This window comes from Hylobates moloch, unplaced genomic scaffold (assembly GCF_009828535.3).
Source record: "Hylobates moloch isolate HMO894 unplaced genomic scaffold, HMol_V3 SCAFFOLD_2, whole genome shotgun sequence".
NCBI classification, from domain to species: domain Eukaryota; kingdom Metazoa; phylum Chordata; class Mammalia; order Primates; family Hylobatidae; genus Hylobates; species Hylobates moloch.
The window spans coordinates 45,230,274-45,251,301 of NW_026652277.1; the positions used below are offsets into that span (position 1 = coordinate 45,230,274).

Sequence of the window (21,028 nt, forward strand, 5' to 3'; positions counted from 1 at the left end):
AAAAAAAAAAAAAAAAAAAAAAAAAAAAAAGAGGTTGAGTAACTTGGTCAAGGTCCAGCAGTGACTGGCAGAGCCCAAACTCAAGGTCCAAGGAAACCACTCTTCACCCTTAAGCCTACTGCCACCTAATGGAGAGCGACTGAACAACAGAACAGAAAATAAATAGAAATAAAGAAATAGAAAATGTGGCCAGCTTAATAGTGTAATCAGTTTTCCACAGTTCTCCGTAGTAGTCCCTGATTTTGCCACATTAGTTTAACTTTTATTTTTTGAGATGGAGTTTCGCTCTTGTTGCCCAGGCCGGAGTGCAATGGCACGATCTCGGCTCACCGCAACTTGCGCCTCTCGGGTTCAAGCGATTCTCCTGCCTCAGCCTCCTGAGTAGCTGGGATTATAGGCGCCCACCACCATGTACAGCTAATTTTGTATTTTTAGTAGAGACAGGGTTTCTCCATGTTGGTCATGCTGGTCTCGAACTCCCGACTACAGGTGATCTGCCCGCCTCGGCCTCGCAAAATACTGGGTTTACAGGCGTGAGCCACCGCACCCAGCCTAATTTAACTTTTTTTGCTTACCTTTTGAAGTAATGTTTTAAAAAAATGCTACTTAGCCAAATGCCTCTTGAGTTATAGTCAATAGAACTAAGTCAGACTAAATTGCAAAAGAAAATTTCCACCTGATACACTTGAAGATAGATCTGTTTTGAACATAAGTGCATAAAATAAAAGGATTTTTTCCCCTGTTGACATATGGATTGCAAAATCACTTTTATCCAGATCTAGCAGAAAAACAATAGTCATTGCGTACAAGATGGGAACGGTGACTCATGCCTGTAATCCCAGCACTTTGGGAGGCCGAGGTGGGCAGATCACTTGAGATCAGGAGTTCGAGACTAGCCTAGCCAACATGGTGAAATCCAATCTCTACTAAAAATACAAAAATTAGCCAGGTGTGGCGTGGTGGCATGCGCCTTCAGTCCCTGCTACTCGAGAAGCTGAGGCAGGAGAATCGCTTGAACCCGGGAGGTGGAGGTTGCAGTGAGCCAAGATTTCGCCACTGTACTGCAGCCTGGGCAACAGCACAAGAATCTGTCTCAAAAAAAAAAAAAAATAGCCATTGTGTATAAACTTACCCTCATACCTCTTAATGAATTTACTTTTCTTATTTTATTTTTTGAAGGTGAAGGCAGAAATTGGAGATGTTAGTATTTTAGTAAATAATGCTGGTGTAGTCTATACATCAGATTTGTTTGCTACACAAGATCCTCAGATTGAAAAGACTTTTGAAGTTAATGTACTTGCACATTTCTGGGTGAGTATGGCTTCTTTTACAAAAATATTCCTTTTGAAAATCCCAAAGATTAAAGTGGGGCTTTGAGCAGACATAAGGAAGTATTAAATCAATGCTAAAGTTTTCTCCAGGCACCAGGAATAACATTATACAAAGAGATCATTTTTCATGCTATGACCAAATTCTATCATTCTTCCTCACTGACAATATTAATAATAACAATAATAATAATAAATGTCAGGTGTTATATATGTTTTAATTCTAAGCTAGGTTCTCACATTTCTGTGTGATCCTATTTAGAGATAAAGAAAGGAGTTGGGGGACCATCTGAGTCATCATCTGTGATTTTATAAAGGTGAATCCAGTTTGCTTTCAGATTCTCTTTTTTCTTTTTTAGACAGGGTCTCACTCTGTTGCCAAGGCTGGAGTGTAGTGATGCGATCTTGTCTCACTGCAGCCCCAACTTCCCAGGCTCAAGTGATCCTCCCACCTCAGCCCCCTCAAGTAGCTGGGACTACAGGCATTAACACGCCCAGCTAATTTTTGTATTTTTAGTAGAGATGGGGTTTCACCATGTTGCCCAGGCTGGTGTTGAACTCCTGGACTCAAGTGATCCGCCTGCCTCAGCCTCCCAAAGTGCTGGGATTACAGGCCTGAGCCACTGCCCCGGCTTTCAATTTTGCATGAGGCTCAGGCCTCATGTTATTTCCTGGCCCTAAAATTGCAAACCTTATTGTGAACCTCACCATTGAAGGTCTTAAGTTATATATATATGTACATATGCTGTGTGTGTTTCTGAAGTCTCCAAATATTGCCCAAATAGCCAGTTCTTAAAAAGGCCCCTCAAAGTTTTCTTGGATGTGAGTTTGGGATGACTAATCTCAGAAGAATATTGGGGTTGATAAAAATGCAGTGTTATTTTATGCTAATATTCCCAAGTTATTGACATATATCTTTATGTTTTGTGTTTGTTCAAATATAGGTTACTGTCTCTTTTTTTTGTTGTTTGGAGACAGGGTCTCTCTGTGTTGCCCAAGCTGGAGTGCAGTGATGTGATTTTGGCTCACTGCAGCTTCGGCTTCCTGGGCTCAAATGATCTTCCCACCTCGGCCTCCCTAGTAGCTGGGACTACAGGAGTACACCACCATGCCCAGCAAGTTTTTGTATTTTTTGTGGAGATGAGGTTTTGCCATGTTGCGCAGGCTGATCTCGAGCTTCTGGGTTTGAGTGATCCTTCTGCCTCAGCCTCCCAAAGTGCTGGGATTACAGGTGTGAGCCACTGCACTTGGCCAGGTATTCTTACTTGTTTCTTCATCCCAAGCATCAACAACAAGAGGTGGAGGGCTGGGGAACATAAAAATTTAGCAATTTTTTTTTTTTTTTTTAAACTGAGTCTCACTCCGTCACCCAGGCTGGAGCACAGTGGCATAATCTTGGCTCACTGCAACCTCCGCCTCCCAGCTTCAAGTGATTCTCCTGCCTCAGCCTCTCCAGTAGCTGGGATTACAGGTACCTGCCACCATGACCAGCTAATTTTTGCATTTTTAGTAGAGACGGGGTTTCACCATGTTGGCGAGGCTGGTCTTGAACTCCTGACCTCAAGTGATCTGCCCGACTTGGCCTCCCAAAGTGCTGGAATTACAGGTATGAGCCACCACACCTGGCTGAATTTAGCAATTTAAATGAGATGGATTCTCAAAGCTTTCAGTGGCCACGGTTTTGCTCAGGTTTTCTAATGTGGGCATCATATCCAGTCACCTTATTGCTGCTGCATTTGTCAGTGAGTTTATGTTTTTTTCATTTATGACAGGATTAATGTTAAAAAATATACTTTTGTTTCAAAATATTCCCAATGGGTCTGTGAGTTTGAAATACAGTATTTTTTTCTCTTTTAATAAAAACTATTTGTAGACTACAAAGGCATTTCTTCCTGCAATGATGAAGAATAACCATGGCCATATTGTCACTGTGGCTTCGGCAGCTGGACATGTTTCGGTCCCCTTCCTACTGGCTTACTGGTATGTGAACATGTGTTTCCTTCATTGGTTCTTATGCTTTCCTTGTGTGTGAGATTTCTTACCCTGTCTAATGAGAACTCTCTTTATAATCATAAGAGACTTGAAGTTTTCCAGTCTATTATTGAGGGTTGTCAAAAAAATAAGCAGAAAGAGTTGCACAAAGTCTCTTGTCTAACAAAATAAGCAGAAAGAGTTGCACAAAGTCTCTTGTCTAACAGCATTATCAATCATTAATCCCCTTCTAGAGGATGCTGCTAGAGGTGGCAGCCGGAAATTTATTCAGTTATGAGCCAACCACTTTTAACACATTTCTCATCTCTTTTAACAGCAAGAAATTACAAAACAAGAACAATAATTAGTATTAATTATTAACATGTGTAACAAAATTTAATATTAATAATGTTTAATATTAATAAAAATGGGTAAATTTTTGCAGAAATGAAATCAGAGTGAGAAAGAGAGAATATTAGGCATAGGTGGGTGATTTTTTTTTTTTTTTTTTTTTTGAGACGGAGTCTGGCTCTGTCCCCCAGGCTGGAGTGCAGTGGCGCGATCTCGGCTCACTGCAAGCTCCCCCTCCCGGGTTCACGCCATTCTCCTGCCTCAGTCTCCCAAGTAGCTGGAACTACAGGTGCCCATCACCACGCCCAGCTACTTTTTTTGTATTTTTAGTAGAGACGGGTTTTCACCGTGTTAGCCAGGATGGTCTCGATCTCCTGAGCTCGTGATCCGCCCGCGTTGGCCTCCCAAAGTACTGGGATTACAGGCATGAGCCACCGCGCCCAGCCCAGTGATTTGTTTTTATACAACTTGCATTTGCAAGGATATATAACAAACTGTTTTATTCTAATCACACCTAAAAAGTGGTTATTCTTAGGTAATGACAAGTAATTAAGTGATCTTTATTTTGTTCTTTTTGCTCATCAGTATTTTCTTTCTTCCTTCCTTTCCTTTTTTCTCTTTCTTTTTTTTTTCTGAACATATGTTTTCAAATATTAGTTTTCTAATAGTGGGATTTTAAACATTGAAAGAATCCAAACAAGGGAATTGTTTTTTAAAAAAATTTTAATGGTTATCCACTTAAAAAACCATGCTCTTGGAATAACTGAAAAACTTGAAATAGCAGTTCACAGTGACCCTATACTCCACTGGGGAGATCAGTTAGGCCACTGTATCTAGGATGATTCTACTGGTTACACACACCTTACCAATTCTTGGCTGTATTTTATGTTTTATTGAATACTTATTGTGTGTTTCAGCAAATAATAACTTTTAAAATGTTGAATGATGATTGTGTAAATATATTTGCATATATAATGCTCAAATTTGTTTTCTCCTTTGGAATTAAATATCTAAATTCTAAAAACATGGATATAGTTGTATATGTAGCTATAGATATGTGTGCAAATACGTAGACACAGGCATAGGTGGGTAATTTGTTTTTATTCAACTTGCATTTGCAAGGATATATAACAAATTCTTTAATCACACCTAAAAAGTGGTTATTCTTAGGTAATGGCAAGACAAGTAATTAAGGGATTTTTATTTTGTTCTTTTTGCTCATCTATATTTTTTTCCTTCCTTCCTTCCTTTCCTTCTTTCTCTTTCTTTTTTTCTGAACATATATTTTCATATATTGGTTTTCTAATAGTTTTAAAAATAAATACAGACTTGGGGCTGGGCATGGTGGCTCATGCCTGTAATCCCAGCATTTTGGGAGGCCAAGAAGGGTAGATCACCTGGGGTCAGGAGTTCGAGACCAGCCTGGCCAACATGGTGAAACCCCCATCTCTACCAAAAAATACAAAAATTAGCTGGGCATGTTGGCATACACTTGTAGTCCCAGCTACTCAGGAGGCTGAGGCAGGAGAACTGCTTGAACCTGGGAGGCAGAGGTTGCAGTGAGCTGAGATCATGCCACTGCACTCCAGCCTAGGCGATAGAGTGGGACCCTGTCTCAAAAATAAATAAATAAATAAATATAGACTTGGACTGAATTTTCAAAAAAAAAAAAAAGATGAAATAACTGGTGAAGCAGTCACAGAACAGACCTATGATGTCAAGATTGTATATTGTCTCTTTTAGAGCCAGTTTAAGTTAGGTGATTACCCCCAGCCATCAAGGGCTAATAAAATATGACATTTATTTCACTTCCTTGATGAAAGATAGTTACAGGTGCTATCCCCCTCCCGCAATCCCAGCCCCCGCAACTACTACACAGCGCCCTCCCAGCTCACCCCCAGCCTCTTATCTTAGTTGCCGGGCACTGAGATAGGCAAAGAGGATCAGAGAACCCAGCAGGACAGTGAGCCCTGTCGTGCTGCTGCTTCTGTTTGCACAATGAACACTATAACTCTTTGGGTTCTGCCTTCATTCAGTTTAACTGTGTGTTTCGCATTGAAAACCAAGAGAAAAATGTGCTTTTTGTGAGAAACAAATTTATCTTCGTGATTAGTGGTGATGTTTTCGGCAGAAATAAAGGTTTTCATAAGGTACTGTCAAAACAGGGATGACACACACAGTTGTGCAGATTGTGCACTACACAATTCTACCATGCTATATTCACATTCGAGTCCTTTTAGACTTGAAGGATTTTTCCAGCAGATGCAAGTAAAGTTGCTTGAGGAGAGAAGTGGCTTTTTTTTTCTTAAGACAGTCTCGTGCTGTTGCCAGGCTTGAGTGCAGTGGCGCAATCTTGGCTCACTGCAACCTCTGCCTCCCAGGTTCAAGCAATTCTCCTGCCTCAGCCTCCCATGTAGCTGGGACTACAGGCACCCGCCACCATGACCGACTAATTTTGTTTTTGTATTTTTAGTAGAGATGGGGTTTCACCATGTTAGCCAGGATGGTCTGGATCTCCTGACCTCATTATCCACCCGCCTCGGCCTACCAAAGTGCTGAGATTACAGGTGTGAGCCACCTCACCCAGCCGAGAAGTGGCTTTTAAGAAACCACACAAGGGTGCCATTTGGGCTAACATGCAGGGTTGCAACCACACAAGGGGTTTGTACACTTCCAGCTTCGTGACAGAGCTGTGCTTTGCTAGCCCTTAGAGAACTCCTCTTCAGAATCCTCAGCTATCACTGGCCTGAACTACTGCAGTCTGTGATCCTTACTGGCCACAGTTATCTTCAACTCAGCCAGCTCTGGTTTTTGCTCAGCATCTAATCAATGATAGGACTTTCGCAGAGATGTGCTAAAGATTACTACCAGCAGAAAGCAGTGTTTATCAGATATTGTTATTAACAATTGGGCAATTAAACTGAGACACTGCTTTTTTAAACATTTAAACCTTTTTTATTGACACGTGAAATACATTTATAAGAATGAAGAAGTCATAAGTGTGCAGCTCAGTGAGTTACTACAAAGTGGATACATCCATTTAACTACCATGCAGGTCAAAAAAATAGAACATTACAGGACCCTAGAACCTCCTCTTGGAACCCTTCCCAATCACCAGTCTCTCCTTCCTTCCCAAAGGTAACCACTATATTGACTTATAACACCTTAGATTAATTTTGTCTATTTTTGATCTTTATGTCCATGGAATCACACTGTATTTGTGAGATTTATCCGTGTTGTGGTTAGTAGCTATAGTGTTATCATTTTCATGGCTGCATAGTGTTGTGTCATGTGACCAGACAACAATTTATTTGTCCATTCTATTATTTATGAGCATTTGGGTTGTTTCCAGTAAAAATATTATTTATGAATGACATAATATCATTTATAATGGCATTATGAATCTTGACTCAATCACTCACCAGCTGTGTGACCTTAGGCGAGTTACTCTACTCTGTGCTTCATTTCTCTCATCCATAAAATAGGTTAATAATAATATCTAGTCCAGGCGCGGTGGCTCACGCCTGTAATCCCAGCACTTTGGGAGGCCGAGGCAAGCGGATCACGAGGTCAAGAGATTGAGACCATCCTGGCCAACATGGTGAAACCCCGTCTCTACTAAAAAATACAAAAAAAATTAGCTGGGCTTGTGGTACGTGCCTGTAGTCCCAGCTAGTCGGGAGGCTGAGGCAGGGGAATCGCTTGAACCTGGGAGGCGGAGGTTGCAGTGAGCTGAGATCGTGCCACTGCACTCCAGCCTGGCAACAGAGCGAGACTTCGTCTCAAAAAAAATAGTAATAATAATAACAATAATATGTAACTTATTAGAATGCTGTAAGGTTTAAATCATACAATATATTGCGCTTAGCATAAAATCTGAAATCCTGCAAGTGTTTAATAACAAGAGGTTGGCTGTTGGCATTACATTTCAATTTCACTTCCTGTTATTCACACAAAACAGGGAGTTCCCACCTCTAATTTTAGCTTCCAGAATGCTTTGCCCCAGTGGAATTCATGATATATGCTCTGACACCTAGATTTTGGGATGAAATGAGAGGGAAAATAAGATTATTGATCCTTTTCCCTGTAATTCAGCCCTCACCTGTCATTGTCCTGTGTCACTACAGCCACAGAAAATAATCTATTCTAGCTCTAGTAGCCTATCTTAGGAAAAAATATTTTAATTTCTTTTCAGAGTTATAGTTCAACAGTTTTAATGATTAATATGAAGAATGCAAGATAAAAGAACTGGATTTATGGTGGAGGAGGGTGAAGCTTTTGATTCTATTCTAAAATGTTTTTTGCTGCTTGCTAAGTAATTTGTTCACAAGTATTTTGATTTTTAAAAGAAAACAATTAGCTAGCTAATATATTCTGTCAACCCAAATAGCCAATTTATAAGCATGAAAAGTTGCCAGTGTGGGAATGCTCAGTAAAACTGAGTCCTGAACATTAGCTTGTAATAAAATGTTATTTAAAAGAAAAATCTGGGGCCAGGCATGGTGGCTGACACCTGTAATCCCCCAGGCTTTGGGAGGCCAAGGCAGGAGGATCGCTTGAGCTCAGGAGTTCAAGAATAGCTTGGGTAACATAGCAAGATCTCACCTCTACAAAATATATTTTAAATTAGCTAAGTGTGGTGGTGCGTGCTTCTAGTCCCAGCTACGCAGGAGGCTGAGGTGGGAGGATTGCTTGAGCCCAGGAATTGAAGGCAGCAGTGAGCCATGATTTCACCACTGCACTCCAGCCTGGGCAACAAAGTAAGACCTCAACACAACGTTGGGAAAAGTAAGGGATTTTAATTATGTACTGGGTGTGGAGCCTAGTCTAGGACACACCAGGCAGACGTGCAGATAAGGGCTGACTCTCCAGCATAGCCAGGGGGCATGGCTAATTCCACATATCGTGGAGGCCTTATCTAGAATCTGATGGCTTTAATGTAGATAAATAGAACAGTTTTCAAAAGTTAAAGAAACAATTTGTCCTTAAAGCATTTAGCAAATCTGATATCTGACCTTAATTTAGACCAAATGTCTACATTTTTAAGACATTTTATTTTACCAATAAACTTTAAAACTGTCTTTATTTTCAAAAGATTACTAAAGTCACATGAACAAAAAGGCATTAAAGTTTCTATTTTTCTGACAAAATATTTGATTTATACACTTATTTTTCTAAGTCAATTAATTAGAGCTTTGTAATATATAAACATCCACTATAAATGGACAGAAGATTCAGCACTTGTGCAGTTTTTCGTTTGCCAGTTTCTTTTTTTTTCTTTTTTTTTTTTTTTTTGAGACAGAGTTTCGCTCTTGTCACCCAGGCTGGAGTGCAGTGGCATGATCTTGGCTCACTGCAACCTCTGCCTCCCAGGTTCAAGTGATTCTCATGCCTCAGCCTCCCGAGTAGCTGGGATTACAGGCACCCACCACCACCACACCCAGCTAATTTTTGTATTTTTAGTAGAGACAGGTTTTCCCCATGTTGGCCAGGCTGGTCTTGAACTCCTGACCTCAAGTGATCCGCCCACCTCGGCCTCCCAAAGTGCTAGGATTACAGGCGTGAGCCATCACCCCACCATTTGCCAGTTTCTTAATTGGATTACTGGTTTCAGGGTGGAGCCCTTGGAGGAACAGGGCCAGGAGAGCATGCGTTTCTAGGGCTAAATAAGTAGCAAATAAGCAGCTGAAGGCAGACAGACTCCAAAATTAAAGGTGCCATTTTATACTGGATCCTGGATCCCCAAAAGGAGGGAAATACTACGGGAGAAGACAATGCAGTGCTTTTACCGACTGTGCATTTCATTGCAAGGCAACCTAAAGCCAATCAGCCCATTTTGTAATCAGCCCATCCTCATGAGAGTCTCATCTCCCAGTGAGGGGTGAGGATGTTGCCTTATCTACCAGGTGGCCAAGAGCATGCTTCTGATCCAAGTGTGCAGAGTCAAGTATCCCTCCATAACTACTATTAGCCACCCCTTAAAGTACATCTCCTACCAGTTATTACATACCAAAGCTCTCTCATAATGCAAAGTGATTGCTGATCCCCCCCTCCCCCAAACTCAAAACCGTCAGATAACACAATGCAAAACAGAACAGAGCCTTTGATTTTGAGAGGAATCTATCTGCTTTTAATTCTTGGGGTTTCATGAGGAAAACAGAGGGGTTTTTTTTTTCTTTTTTTTTTTTTCCCAAAACTGGGTCTGTGGTGCCGCCTTTGTTTTTCCCAAGTAGTCCCAAGCTACCAGAAGTTATCTACGGGCCTTTCATGTGAGCATTAATAGTAACAAGACAAAAAAAAAAAGAAAAAAACAAAGAAAAATAATTCTTTGTTGACTGAGAAAGAAAAAACCTTTTTCCAGCAAAACAAGCTTCAAGAAGACAAAAACATAAAGGCCTTTTAAATATATCTATAGCTTGTTCCACTTTTAATTAAGCTGGCTTTTAACCATAGTGCTCTTTAAAGAAGAAATCCTTTCAGAGCTCTTATTACCCGACTTTAGCCATGCCAAGCGGCCAATATTTCCAGCTTCTGAACTTTACCAAAGGTAAACTCCTAGGTGCTTAGAGGAAGGAAAATTGAAGACAGTCCACAGAGGAGAAGAGAATAGACAGGGTCACACATATATTAAATCAGTAGTGACTTACTTCCTAGGTGGGGAATTGAACCTAGACTGCCACTGTGAAAGTGCAAAACTTTCGCTACTGAGCTACAGGACTGGGCAGAGTCCATTTCTTTTCTCAGAAGGAGTCTAGATTAGTTAATTTTGAGCTTGCAAAGGCTTTTAACTATTTAATATGATTTTCAGAGCTGGCTATGACATGAACTTTAAAATTCTTGTTCCCTGGAAGACGGAGCCCAAGAGAAGGTACTGCAAGCTCCCAAGCACATAAAACAAGGTGGAGACTTCATCGGGTTTTTTGTTCGTTTCAGGGACCTGCAACCAAGTTTGTTACTGACCAGCTTGCTGGGTCATCTTAAAAAGCGGGCTTACAGGTGTTCTAAGCCCATGTTTTATCCTGAAGTACCCCTCTACACGGAAAAACGAATTCATAGCACAAAATACACCAGCTTAAGACTAACCTTAGAATTCTTTTTCGCATTAATTAAGTCTTTACAGAGGGGATAAACACTGATTTTTTTTTTCCATTCATTCAACTGTTTGCACAGAGAGAGAGTAGCTAAAAATCTGACTGGTAACAAATTCTTAGCCTTTTGCTGGCATGCCAGGCTTCTGGGTTCCTTTTCCCTGAGCAGCCCTAGTGATCGGGTTTGTGGCACCATCTCTCCGGAGGCCAAGCTGCATCATAAAGGAAATTTTTTTTTTTTTTTCATTTTGGCCAGAGCAAAATATGCATGATAAAACATAGACATTAGCTACTCTGTTTAGCACCCAATATCAAACTGGCAAGGCTTAAATTTACCCCCAGTTGGGCCCCATCATCTTTAATCCAACCTCTGACTTGGAATTTCAACATGTGGTCTCTGGGCAAGAAGTTTGCCCTGAGTAATAGAAAAGATAAGAAAGGGAAAGGCAAAGTAGAGACAGAAAGTATTGCCTGTGGCAGGGTGGGGAAGGCAAAATTAGCAGGGAGGCCAGAGAAAGACCCACCTATTGCAGCGACACTGAAAATTTCAGGCTGCTGCTGTCGGTTGAGCAGGGATCTTTTCCAGCAATCCTATCAGCTCTCAAGTTTCCCCTTTTAGGGAAGAAAAAGCTCCCTATGTCCCACGATCCTGTGCATGCCTAACCCTGTCACCCATAGCCATCAGCAAAGAGTACAAAGGCAGATTAATCCAAAGAGAACAGCAGTTAACATCCCATAGTGCCGAACCTGTTCTTAGCTGAAAGGGACTTTACTGAGAGGGTCCTCTAACCCCCTAAATCTTATTTATTTTGTTTATTATTTTATCTTATTTTATTTTTGAGATGGAGTCTCGCTCTGTCGGCCAGGCTGGAGTGCAGCAGCACAATCTCGGCTCACTGCAACCTCAGCCTCCCGAGTTCAAGCAATTTTCCTGCCTCAGCATCCTGAGTAGCTGGGATTACAGGCACGCATCACCACGCCTGGCTAATTTTTGTATTTTTAGTAGAGACCGGGTTTCACCATGTTGGCCAAGCTGGTCTCGAACTCCTGACCTCAAGTGATCCACCCGCCTCGGCCTCCCAAAGTGCTGGGATTACAGGCGTGAGCCACTGCACCTGGCCTAACCTCCTAAATCTTAGAAGGGATTCTAACCCTCCTAAGTCAGGCCTCTAACTTGACGTCGGTCAAGTGTCCTTGCCTGTTATTAAGAAGCACCTGTAACCCACTCTGTTTTAGGAGAGACTCTAACTCCCCTAAGTTGGGCATCTAACCCAATCCCATTCTTTACCCAGGTGTAGGCACCCCACTTACTCAAAGTCAGCCCACTGGTGTGCCCCGATGATTTTCCTTTGGGTCGGGGGTCTCTTCAGTATTGTAACTCTATGGTCCGCCAGAAATATGTTACAGGACCCCAACACTTACCTAAAGGTAGCCGTAGGGTCAGGGTTTCTGCACTTTAGTCCCTTCGTGGTTGCCAGAAAGATGTTACCAGAAAAGGGTCCTGATCCAGACCCCAAGAGAGGGTTCTTGGATCTCGCGGAAGAAAGAATTCAGGGTGAGTCCACAGTGCAAAGTGAAAGAAAGTTTACTTATTTATTTATTTATTTATTTATTTATTTATTTATTTATTTATTTTTGAGACAGAATCTCGCTCTGTTGCCCACGATGGAGTGCAGTGGCATGATCTCAGCTCACTGCAAGCTCCACCTCCTGGGTTCATGCCATTCTCCTGCCTCAGCCTCCCTAGTAGCTGGGACTACAGGTGCCCGCCACCATGCCCGGCTAATTTTTTGTATTTTTAATAGAGACGGGGTTTCACTGTGTTAGCCAGGATGGTCTCGATCTCCTCACCTCGTGATCCACCTGCCTTGGCCTCCCAGAGTGCTGGGATTACAGGCGTGAGCCACCATGCCCGGCCAAAAGCAAGTTTAGTAAGAAAGTAAAGGAATAAAAGAATGGCTACTCCGTAGACAGAGCAGCCCCAAGGGGTGCTGGTTGCCCATTTTCATGATTATTTTTTGGTAATATGCTAAACAAGGGGTGGATTATTAATGCCTCCCTTTTTTAGACCATATAGGGTAACTTCCTGATGTTGCCAGGGCATTTGTGAACAGTTATGGCGCTGGTGGGAGTGTAGCAGTGAAGACGACCAGAGGTCACTTTTGTGGCCATTTTGGTTTTGGTGGGTTTGGTTTTGGTGGCTCCTTTATTGCAAACTGTTTTATTAGCAAAGTCTTTAAGACCTGTATTTTGTACTGACCTCCTATCTCATCTTGTGACTAGAATGCCTTAACCATCTGGGAATACAGCCTGGTAGGTTTCAGCCTTATTTTACCCAGCTCCTATTTAAGATGGAGTTGCTCTGGTTTACATGCCTCTGACAAAATAATCATGATATGCATGTTATAATTTTTAATGATATTGTAAATACAAGCATACAGTTATGCACTGAAAAAATCTATATATAATTTTGGCTCTTAATTTAAAATAATATTTATATGTTAATAAATATATATTATGTGCAACATTGTTTTCTGTTTCTGCGTGGGATACCACTGCACATACGGTGCCACTAGTTATTCAATTTACTCATTATCATTGGTATTTTGTCACTCTTTCAGTTGTAAGGAGCAAAAAACTTAAACCGCCCCAGGCCCAAAGAGGAATTTTTTGGTTCTGTAATTAAAGTCTCAAGCAGGCTGTCTTCCTCTGATGACCAGATATCTACCAAAAGTTCCAGGGTTAAACCCTTTAAATTCCAAGTCCAGCAGGAGGGGAAGACAAACATCACTTCAACAATGGCTTCAAACGTTCTTATTCTAGAGGTCAGTGACTAGACTAGCCTGGAGCCAATCACTGTATGCATTTGGTGACAGTGGTATTACCAGAACAAGGGGACACGAATGCTGTTGGGAAAAAACAACAGCTGTCCACTACAGACGTTTCACATTATTCCCAACTATTTGCTTTAATGAACTGCACTCCAGGGACTATCCTTGAACATTAATTTTTGGAGACATGATTGATTATTTCCTTGGGATAACACTGGATCTGAGAGCACAGCATACTTTTAATGAATTTGATACCTTTTGCCAAATTGCCTTCCAGAAAAGCCTACCAGTTAACCTGTGCTTTGGAAAATAGAAAGCTGTGGAAAGAAAGTGTTTTTTATCACTTTTTTGAAAGTTTGACATATATTGAATGAAGGCTTGAAAAGATTGCTAGATTCAATTATATGAGGGGAAAAATCTGTACATTAAAAAAACTCAGATAAAAATTTCATATCCTTATAATTACTGCTAGGCAAGAATTCTGTCTTGTCTTACTTTGCTTTTATATGAATTATTCCTAAAGTAAATCATTTTTATATGCCTATATCTACTGGCATTTTTATATTATGATTTTTCCATGAACGCCCTTTAGCCATTTATCTATTAGAGTATTGTCTTATTCCTTTATAAGAGTTGCCATATATTAAGCTTATCCTTGTCTTATATGTTGCAAATGCTTTACCAGTTTGTCACTTGCCTCTTAATTTGCTTGGAGTTAATAAAGTTTAGAGTATATCATACATAAACCTGGTTTATTACCCACCCGTAAAACCTGATTCTGCCACTTTGTTTTGTATCTTCAGGCAAGTTTGATAACCCATCTTTACCTCAGTTTCCTCTTTGGTAAATGAGGATCTTAATATATTTTATAGGGGTGTTATGAAGATTAAATGAAATAATTATTTAGAATAGGCCAGGTACTGTGGCTCACACTTATAATCCCAGTGCCTTGAGAGACTGAGGCAAGAGTATGACTTAACCCCAGGAGTTTGAAACCAGCCTGTGCAACGTAGCGAGACCCACATCTCTACAATAAAGTAAAATAATTATTCAAGTGTTGTGGCACATGCCTGTAGTCCCAGCTACGTGGGAGGCTGAGGTGATAGGATTGCTTGAGCACGGAAGTTCCTAGGTTGAAGTGAGCTATGATTGCATCACTGCACTCCAGCCTAAGTGACAGAGAAAGACTCCCCAGAAAACTCCAAAATGCATCAGAATAACTGAGGGCAATGTCTAGCACATAGTAATCTATTTTAGATATGATTTTTATTTATGTTGTTTTTCACTATGCAGAAGATTTTAATCTCATATAATTTAATCTAATAATCTGTCTTTTAAGCCTTCTGTATTAGTCCACTCTCACCCTGCTATAAATAACTGCCCAAGACTGGGCAATTTATAAAGGAAAGAGGTTCAATTGACTCACAGTTCTGCGTGGCTGGGGAGGCCTCAGGAAACTTACAATTACAGAGGAAGGGGAAGCAGGCATGTCTTAAATGTAGCAGGAGAGAGAGAGAGTAAGAGCAAGAGACGAACTGCCAAACACTTAAAAAAACCATCAGATCTTGTGAGAACTCCCTCACTATCACGAAAACAGCATGGGGAAAACTGCCCCCATGATCCAGTCACCTCCCACTAGTGCCCTCCCTCAACATGTGGGGATTACAATTGGGATTATAATTGTTGATGAGATTTGGGTGGGTCCACAGCCAAACCATATCAGCTTCAATATGTGCCTAAAACTAAACTTTTTAAAAAAAGGTAAGAGAGACATTTCCACAGCTTTCTATCTTCCAAAGCATAGATTAACTGGCCAGAATATATAGCTACTTTGTATAATTGCTAATTCATACAGATTTAACAGAATAAAAGATTATCTGGTAATTATTGCCACTGAATTGCACATGTAAAAATGGTTAAGATGACATATTTTACACGATATATATTATACCACAACTTTTAAGTTAATTATATATCAAAAACCATTTAATTGTATACATTAAGTGAATGCTTTGTATGACATATGAATTTATATCTCAATAAAGCCCTTTTTAAATAAAAAAAAAACCTGAGAAAGTAATGTCCATTTAGAATAAGTAATTTCACTACTACTTCCAAACGAAAGAGCTGTTACAGTAAGAAACGCTTTGCATTGTGATTCATTCATTTGACAAATATTCTTTGAGCACTTAAGAGCCAAGCACAGTGCTGGGCCCTGGAGATTCACTGGCGACCAAAACAGTCATGGAGCTTATAGGAAAGGTGTGGGAGACAGATGTTTTAAAAAATTTAATCTTGGCCGGGCGTGGTGGCTCACGCCTGTAATGCCAGCACTTTGGGAGGCCGAGGTGGGCAGATCACGAGGTCAGGAAATCGAGACCATCCTGGCTAACATGGTGAAACCCCGTCTCTACTAAAAATACAAAAAATTAGCTGAGCGTGGTGGCGGGCACCTGTAGTCCCAGCTACTAGGGAGGCTGAAGCAGGAGAATGGCGGGAACCTGGGAGGCGGAGCTTGCAGCGAGCAGAGATCATGCCACTGCACTCCAGCCTGGGGGACAGAGAAAGACTCTGTCTCAAAAAAAAAAAAAAAAAATTTATTCTCAAATGAATGTTCACTTACAAATCTGACATAGATACTATCATAGAAAACTGAAAATTACTATATAATAAGAAAATAATTTAGACTGGGGGTTAGGAAAGGCCTCTTTGAGGAAGTGAAGCTGTGACTTAAAGGAAGAATAGGATTTATCCAGGAAAAGTTTTCAGCAAATTCTGTGACCATCTTAAAGTAAATAAGGAACAGCTTATAGTGACATTGAATTTTGTGGAACAACAACAAAAACAAATACTCTGTTAATTTTCTTTAAAAGGCTTTTTAAGGAAATGTTCTTATTCCGTTAAGTGATGCTAAAATGCAATAAATCTTCTGTGTCAGGGCTTCTTAGACCTTAATGTGCCTACAGATTTACTTGAGAATCTTGTAAGATGTGGTTTCTGATGCAGTAGCTCTGGACTGGGGCCTGAGATTCAGGGAGTGCCCACATTGCTCTGCAGAGGACCATGCTGAATTGAGGAAAATAGGCAGACATTTCAGAATTCTTGAATTATTTTGTAAACTCTCTCTTTATTTTCAGTTCAAGCAAGTTTGCTGCTGTTGGATTTCATAAAACTTTGACAGATGAACTGGCTGCCTTACAAATAACTGGAGTCAAAACAACATGTCTGTGTCCTAATTTCGTAAACACTGGCTTCATCAAAAATCCAAGTACAAGGTAAGTTGAGAAATTGAGACAAAAGAATTGGTGGTTGCTAGGAATACCAGCCATTCTGTGGGTTTTCCTAAATGTTTTAATCCCGAAAACACCTGATAATTAATGCTCTTAGTTCATTTTGATTTCAGCTTCTGCAGATTGTGGGAAAACAGGTGGAAAGCCAAAAAGAGAGAAAGCAAGGGAGCGTGACTAAAAAAGTAAATATGAATGACATTGGTAAACTTGCTAACTCTTCCTTTTTTCTTCTCCTGAGTAATGATTCACAGGCTTAAATATACATACATGTCACCAGGTGTGCTTGGGAACTATGTCGGAACTTCACCCTCAGATATGTTGACTTACTGGGTTTGGTTGGGGTACGGTAGTGGCAGGGAAGGGAGCCTGGAACTCTACATTTTAAAAAAGTGATTATCCTAGGTGATTCTGATAGAGATAACCCAAGACCACATGTGAAAAACACTTCCCTTGGAGGTAATCTAGAGATTAGCCTCCAAAAGGAGTACCAGATCATACTCTACTTGGTTAAAAAATAAAATTATAAAGGATTAATTTGAAGATAATTTTTAATGTTTTCTCTTTTTAGAAATAGCTTTAATGTCTTTGTAAACATGATGCATACTTATTTGTTTAAATTCCAATGTTACTGAAAAATACAAATCAAAAAGTTTCTTTTTTAATTTCCTTAAAACCCTCTATCGAGTGGAAACCACTCTCAAAATTTTGATAAACATCCTTCTAGACTTCTCTGAATTTCATATAACTGGCGTCTGTTACACATGGGGTCCTGGAAGCAGCAAGTATACTACATACTTCCCTCAGCATTATGTTATAGACATCTAAAGTACAGAGGGCATTGTAATAAATTGTATTGATTATTGGGAGCAATAGCATCTCCTAGTGATGATTTTAGGGTTGTTTTTAGTGTTCTGGATTTTTAACAGCAAATCAGCAATAAGCATCCTCGGGCACACATATTTTCACTTTTGGATAATTATCTCCTTCAGGTAGATTCATAAAGGGGGATTACTGGGCCAAAGGTTATATAACTTGTAAAAATTCCTACATATTGCCAAACTCCCCTCCAGAAATGCTGCACTGATTTGCACTCCTACCCACAGTGCAGGGAGAGCAACTTACTCTCTACTTCTTCATCAGTCTGCCTTCTGTGACTCTTTTAATCACTGCCAATCCAATACAGGAAGAATCATCTTTATTTTTACCCTGATGACTAGCTACATTCATGTTCGCATATGATTTTTGGACATTGCACTTCTTTTATGAATTGCCCATTTTCATGGCATTAGCTCACTTTTTGCTATTGAGCTCTAGAGTTGTTTTTGTTTGTTAGTTTGTTTGTTTGTTTTTTGGTTTTTTTGAGACAGAGTTTCACTCTGTCGCCCAGGCTGGAGTGCAATGGCACAATCTCAGCTCACTGCAACCTCCACCTCCCAGGTTCAAGCGAGTCTCGTGCCTCAGCCTCCCGAGTATCTGGGATTACAAGCACGCACCACCACGCCCGGCTAATTTCTGTATTTTTAATAGAGATGGGGTTTCACCACGTTGGCCAGGCTGTTCTCAAACTCCAGGCCTCAAGTGATCCGCCCACCTTGGCCTCCCAAAGTGCTGGGATTACAGGCATGAGCCACCACGCCCAGCTGAGCTCTAGAGATTTTTAATTGATACATAAGAAAGAATTCTTCATACATTTGAGAAACCCCTTTATATATCACATCTGTTGCATATTTTTTCCCCAGTTTTTTTTTTGTTTGCTTTTAAGCCTATTTTCATTTAGTTTTACATTAAAATTTTCTTAGGGATTTTTTTCTCATGGACTTTAGGTTCTGTGAGGTGTTTAGAAAGGTCTTTCTCATTCCAAGTTTTTGAAAATATTTACCCATATTTTTTCTAGCATATATTTTATGGTTGCATTTTTCATATTTAAATCGTTGCCCCACCCAAATTTATTTTGATTTAAGAAGTAAAGTCACAGTATAGTTTGTTTTTTCCAAATAGTTAATGAGTTTTCTGTACTATTTATTAAATAATACATCATTTTCCTCACTGATATTAAATTCATGTTATAAGTTCACATGCTTACTTGGACAGACTTTTGGATTCTCAATTTTATTGTAATGATGAGATTCAGTTTTGCTTGGTTTTGTTTTGTTTTTGAGACAGGGTCTTATTTAGGCTGAAGTGCAGTGGTGTGATCATGGCTCACTGTAACCTTGAACTGGACTCAAGCAACCCTCCACCTCAGCCTCCTGAGTAGGACTACAGTGTGTGTGCCATCATGCCCAGCTAATTTTTTTTTTTTTTTTTTTGAGAGCCAGGGTTTTGCCGTTTGCCCAGGCTTGTCTCAAATTGGCCTTGAGCAATTCTCCCACCTCCACCTCACCTTCCAGAGTGCCAGGATTATAAGCATGAGTCAGTCATTGCATCCAGCCAAGATTCAATTTTTAAGTTTTATTCTGCCCCCTCAAACTTCCCCATATTTCCCCCAATTCAGCTGCCTTTGTTGAAAATGTATTTAAAGTTAATGAAAAATATTCAGTGTGGCCACTTGAAGAGTTAACAGATTCTAAATTTTTCCTTTTTTTTTTTTTTTAATTTTTTTTGAGACAAGGATTCGCTCTGTCACCCAGGCTGGATGCAGTGGCACAATCACAGCTCGCTGCAGCCTTGACCTCCTGGGCTCAAGCAATTCTCCCACCTCAGCCTCCTCAGTCCCTGGGACCATACAGGCATGTGTCCCCACACCTGGCTAATTTCTAAATTTTTTGTAGAGACAGGGTCTCCCTATGTTGCACAGGCTGGGCTCAAGGGCTCCTTAAACTCAATTGAACTCCCGGGCTCAAGTCATTCTCCCAACTTCAGCCTCTCAAAGTGCTGAGATTACAGGCATGAGTCGCCACGCCTGGCCTAACAGTTCTATTTTATTATTATTATTATTATTATTATTTTAGTAGAGACGGGGTTTCACCGTATTGGTCAGGCTGGTCTCAAACTCCTGACAGCTGATCCACGGCCCCCAGGTTCTATTTTAAATACACTTAATTTAAGTCATCCCACATGGAAGCAGAACAGAAAGACAACATTAGACAGAAATTTGGGAGCTGTCCAAAGATCTCAAGCCCCCAAGAATCTATCAAATAGTCTTTAAAATCTATTTTTAATACACAATTTTGTTAAAAAACAAAAGTAGAGTATTTATTTTAGAGGTCAATGTTTAAATTTATCTATATTAAACAAGAGAACCCTAACTGGAGTCTGAAGAGAGAAGAGAAGGGACAAATAAGTTTTTCAGGTTGGGAAATGGATCTGAGGAATGAAAGTAGTGAGGATAAGCCTCACTAAAACTGAAAGCAGATGTTGAAGATACAAGTTGCCAGTTTCCTCAATTTCTTTTTCAGTATGTGGATACTAAAATAACATATTTGAGTCAAGTTTTTAAATCATACTGTCTTTCAGTAGTTAAAAACAGACATTCTATTTTCAAAAGTTATAATTGAATTTTTTAACCTTGCCCCCCGACAAGGCGGCACAGACCTGACCTTAATGTGGGCTCCAGTGCCCTCTCTGACAAAACTTAATAGTGCCATTAAAAAAGAACATCACACTCCGGGGACTGTTGGGGGGAGGGGGGAGGGACAGCATTAGGAGATATACCTAATGCTAAATGACTAGTTAATCGGTGCAGCAAAACAACATGGCACATGGATACATATGTAACAAACCTGCACATTGTGCACATGTACCCTAAAACCTAAAGTATAATAATAATTAAAAAAAAAGAATTAAGAAGCCCACTCTGGAGGAAAAGTGTGAACGGAGGCTAAGATGATTCTAGGCTGAATATAAACCTGGCTAAGGAAGGGCCTAGAATATTGGTCCTGACATATGAACCTCTTTGAGGCTAAGCTGGTACTAAAGTAGACCCCAAAGATGAAGTTGGTTTTAATATAGAAACTTATTACTTCTAATTAGAAGAGAGAACGTATTCCTCATTAAATACCTGTTTACATTTCAGACACCAAATAAAATGTCATTTTCTTAAACCTCACAACAATACTTTGGGGGAGATGTTATTAGTCCTTCTTCAGTAGAGAGAGATCTGAGGTTTCGAGAAATTAAGTAACTTGCCCATAAGTAAAACCGAGATTCAGATTAAGCTACATAGGCCT

General features: G+C 40.2%; 1 protein-coding gene across 1 annotated transcript in view; it reads left to right on the plus strand.

Annotated features, from left to right (window-relative positions):
- HSD17B11 (hydroxysteroid 17-beta dehydrogenase 11) overlaps positions 1–21,028 on the plus strand; it is a 47,180-nt gene that overhangs the window by 15,590 nt on the left and 10,562 nt on the right. The window contains exons 3-5 of the mRNA XM_032144126.2: positions 1,180–1,311; positions 3,202–3,308; positions 16,707–16,844. Coding sequence (XP_032000017.1) covers positions 1,180–1,311; positions 3,202–3,308; positions 16,707–16,844 — 377 coding nt within the window. The remainder of the gene's footprint in view (positions 1–1,179; positions 1,312–3,201; positions 3,309–16,706; positions 16,845–21,028) is intronic.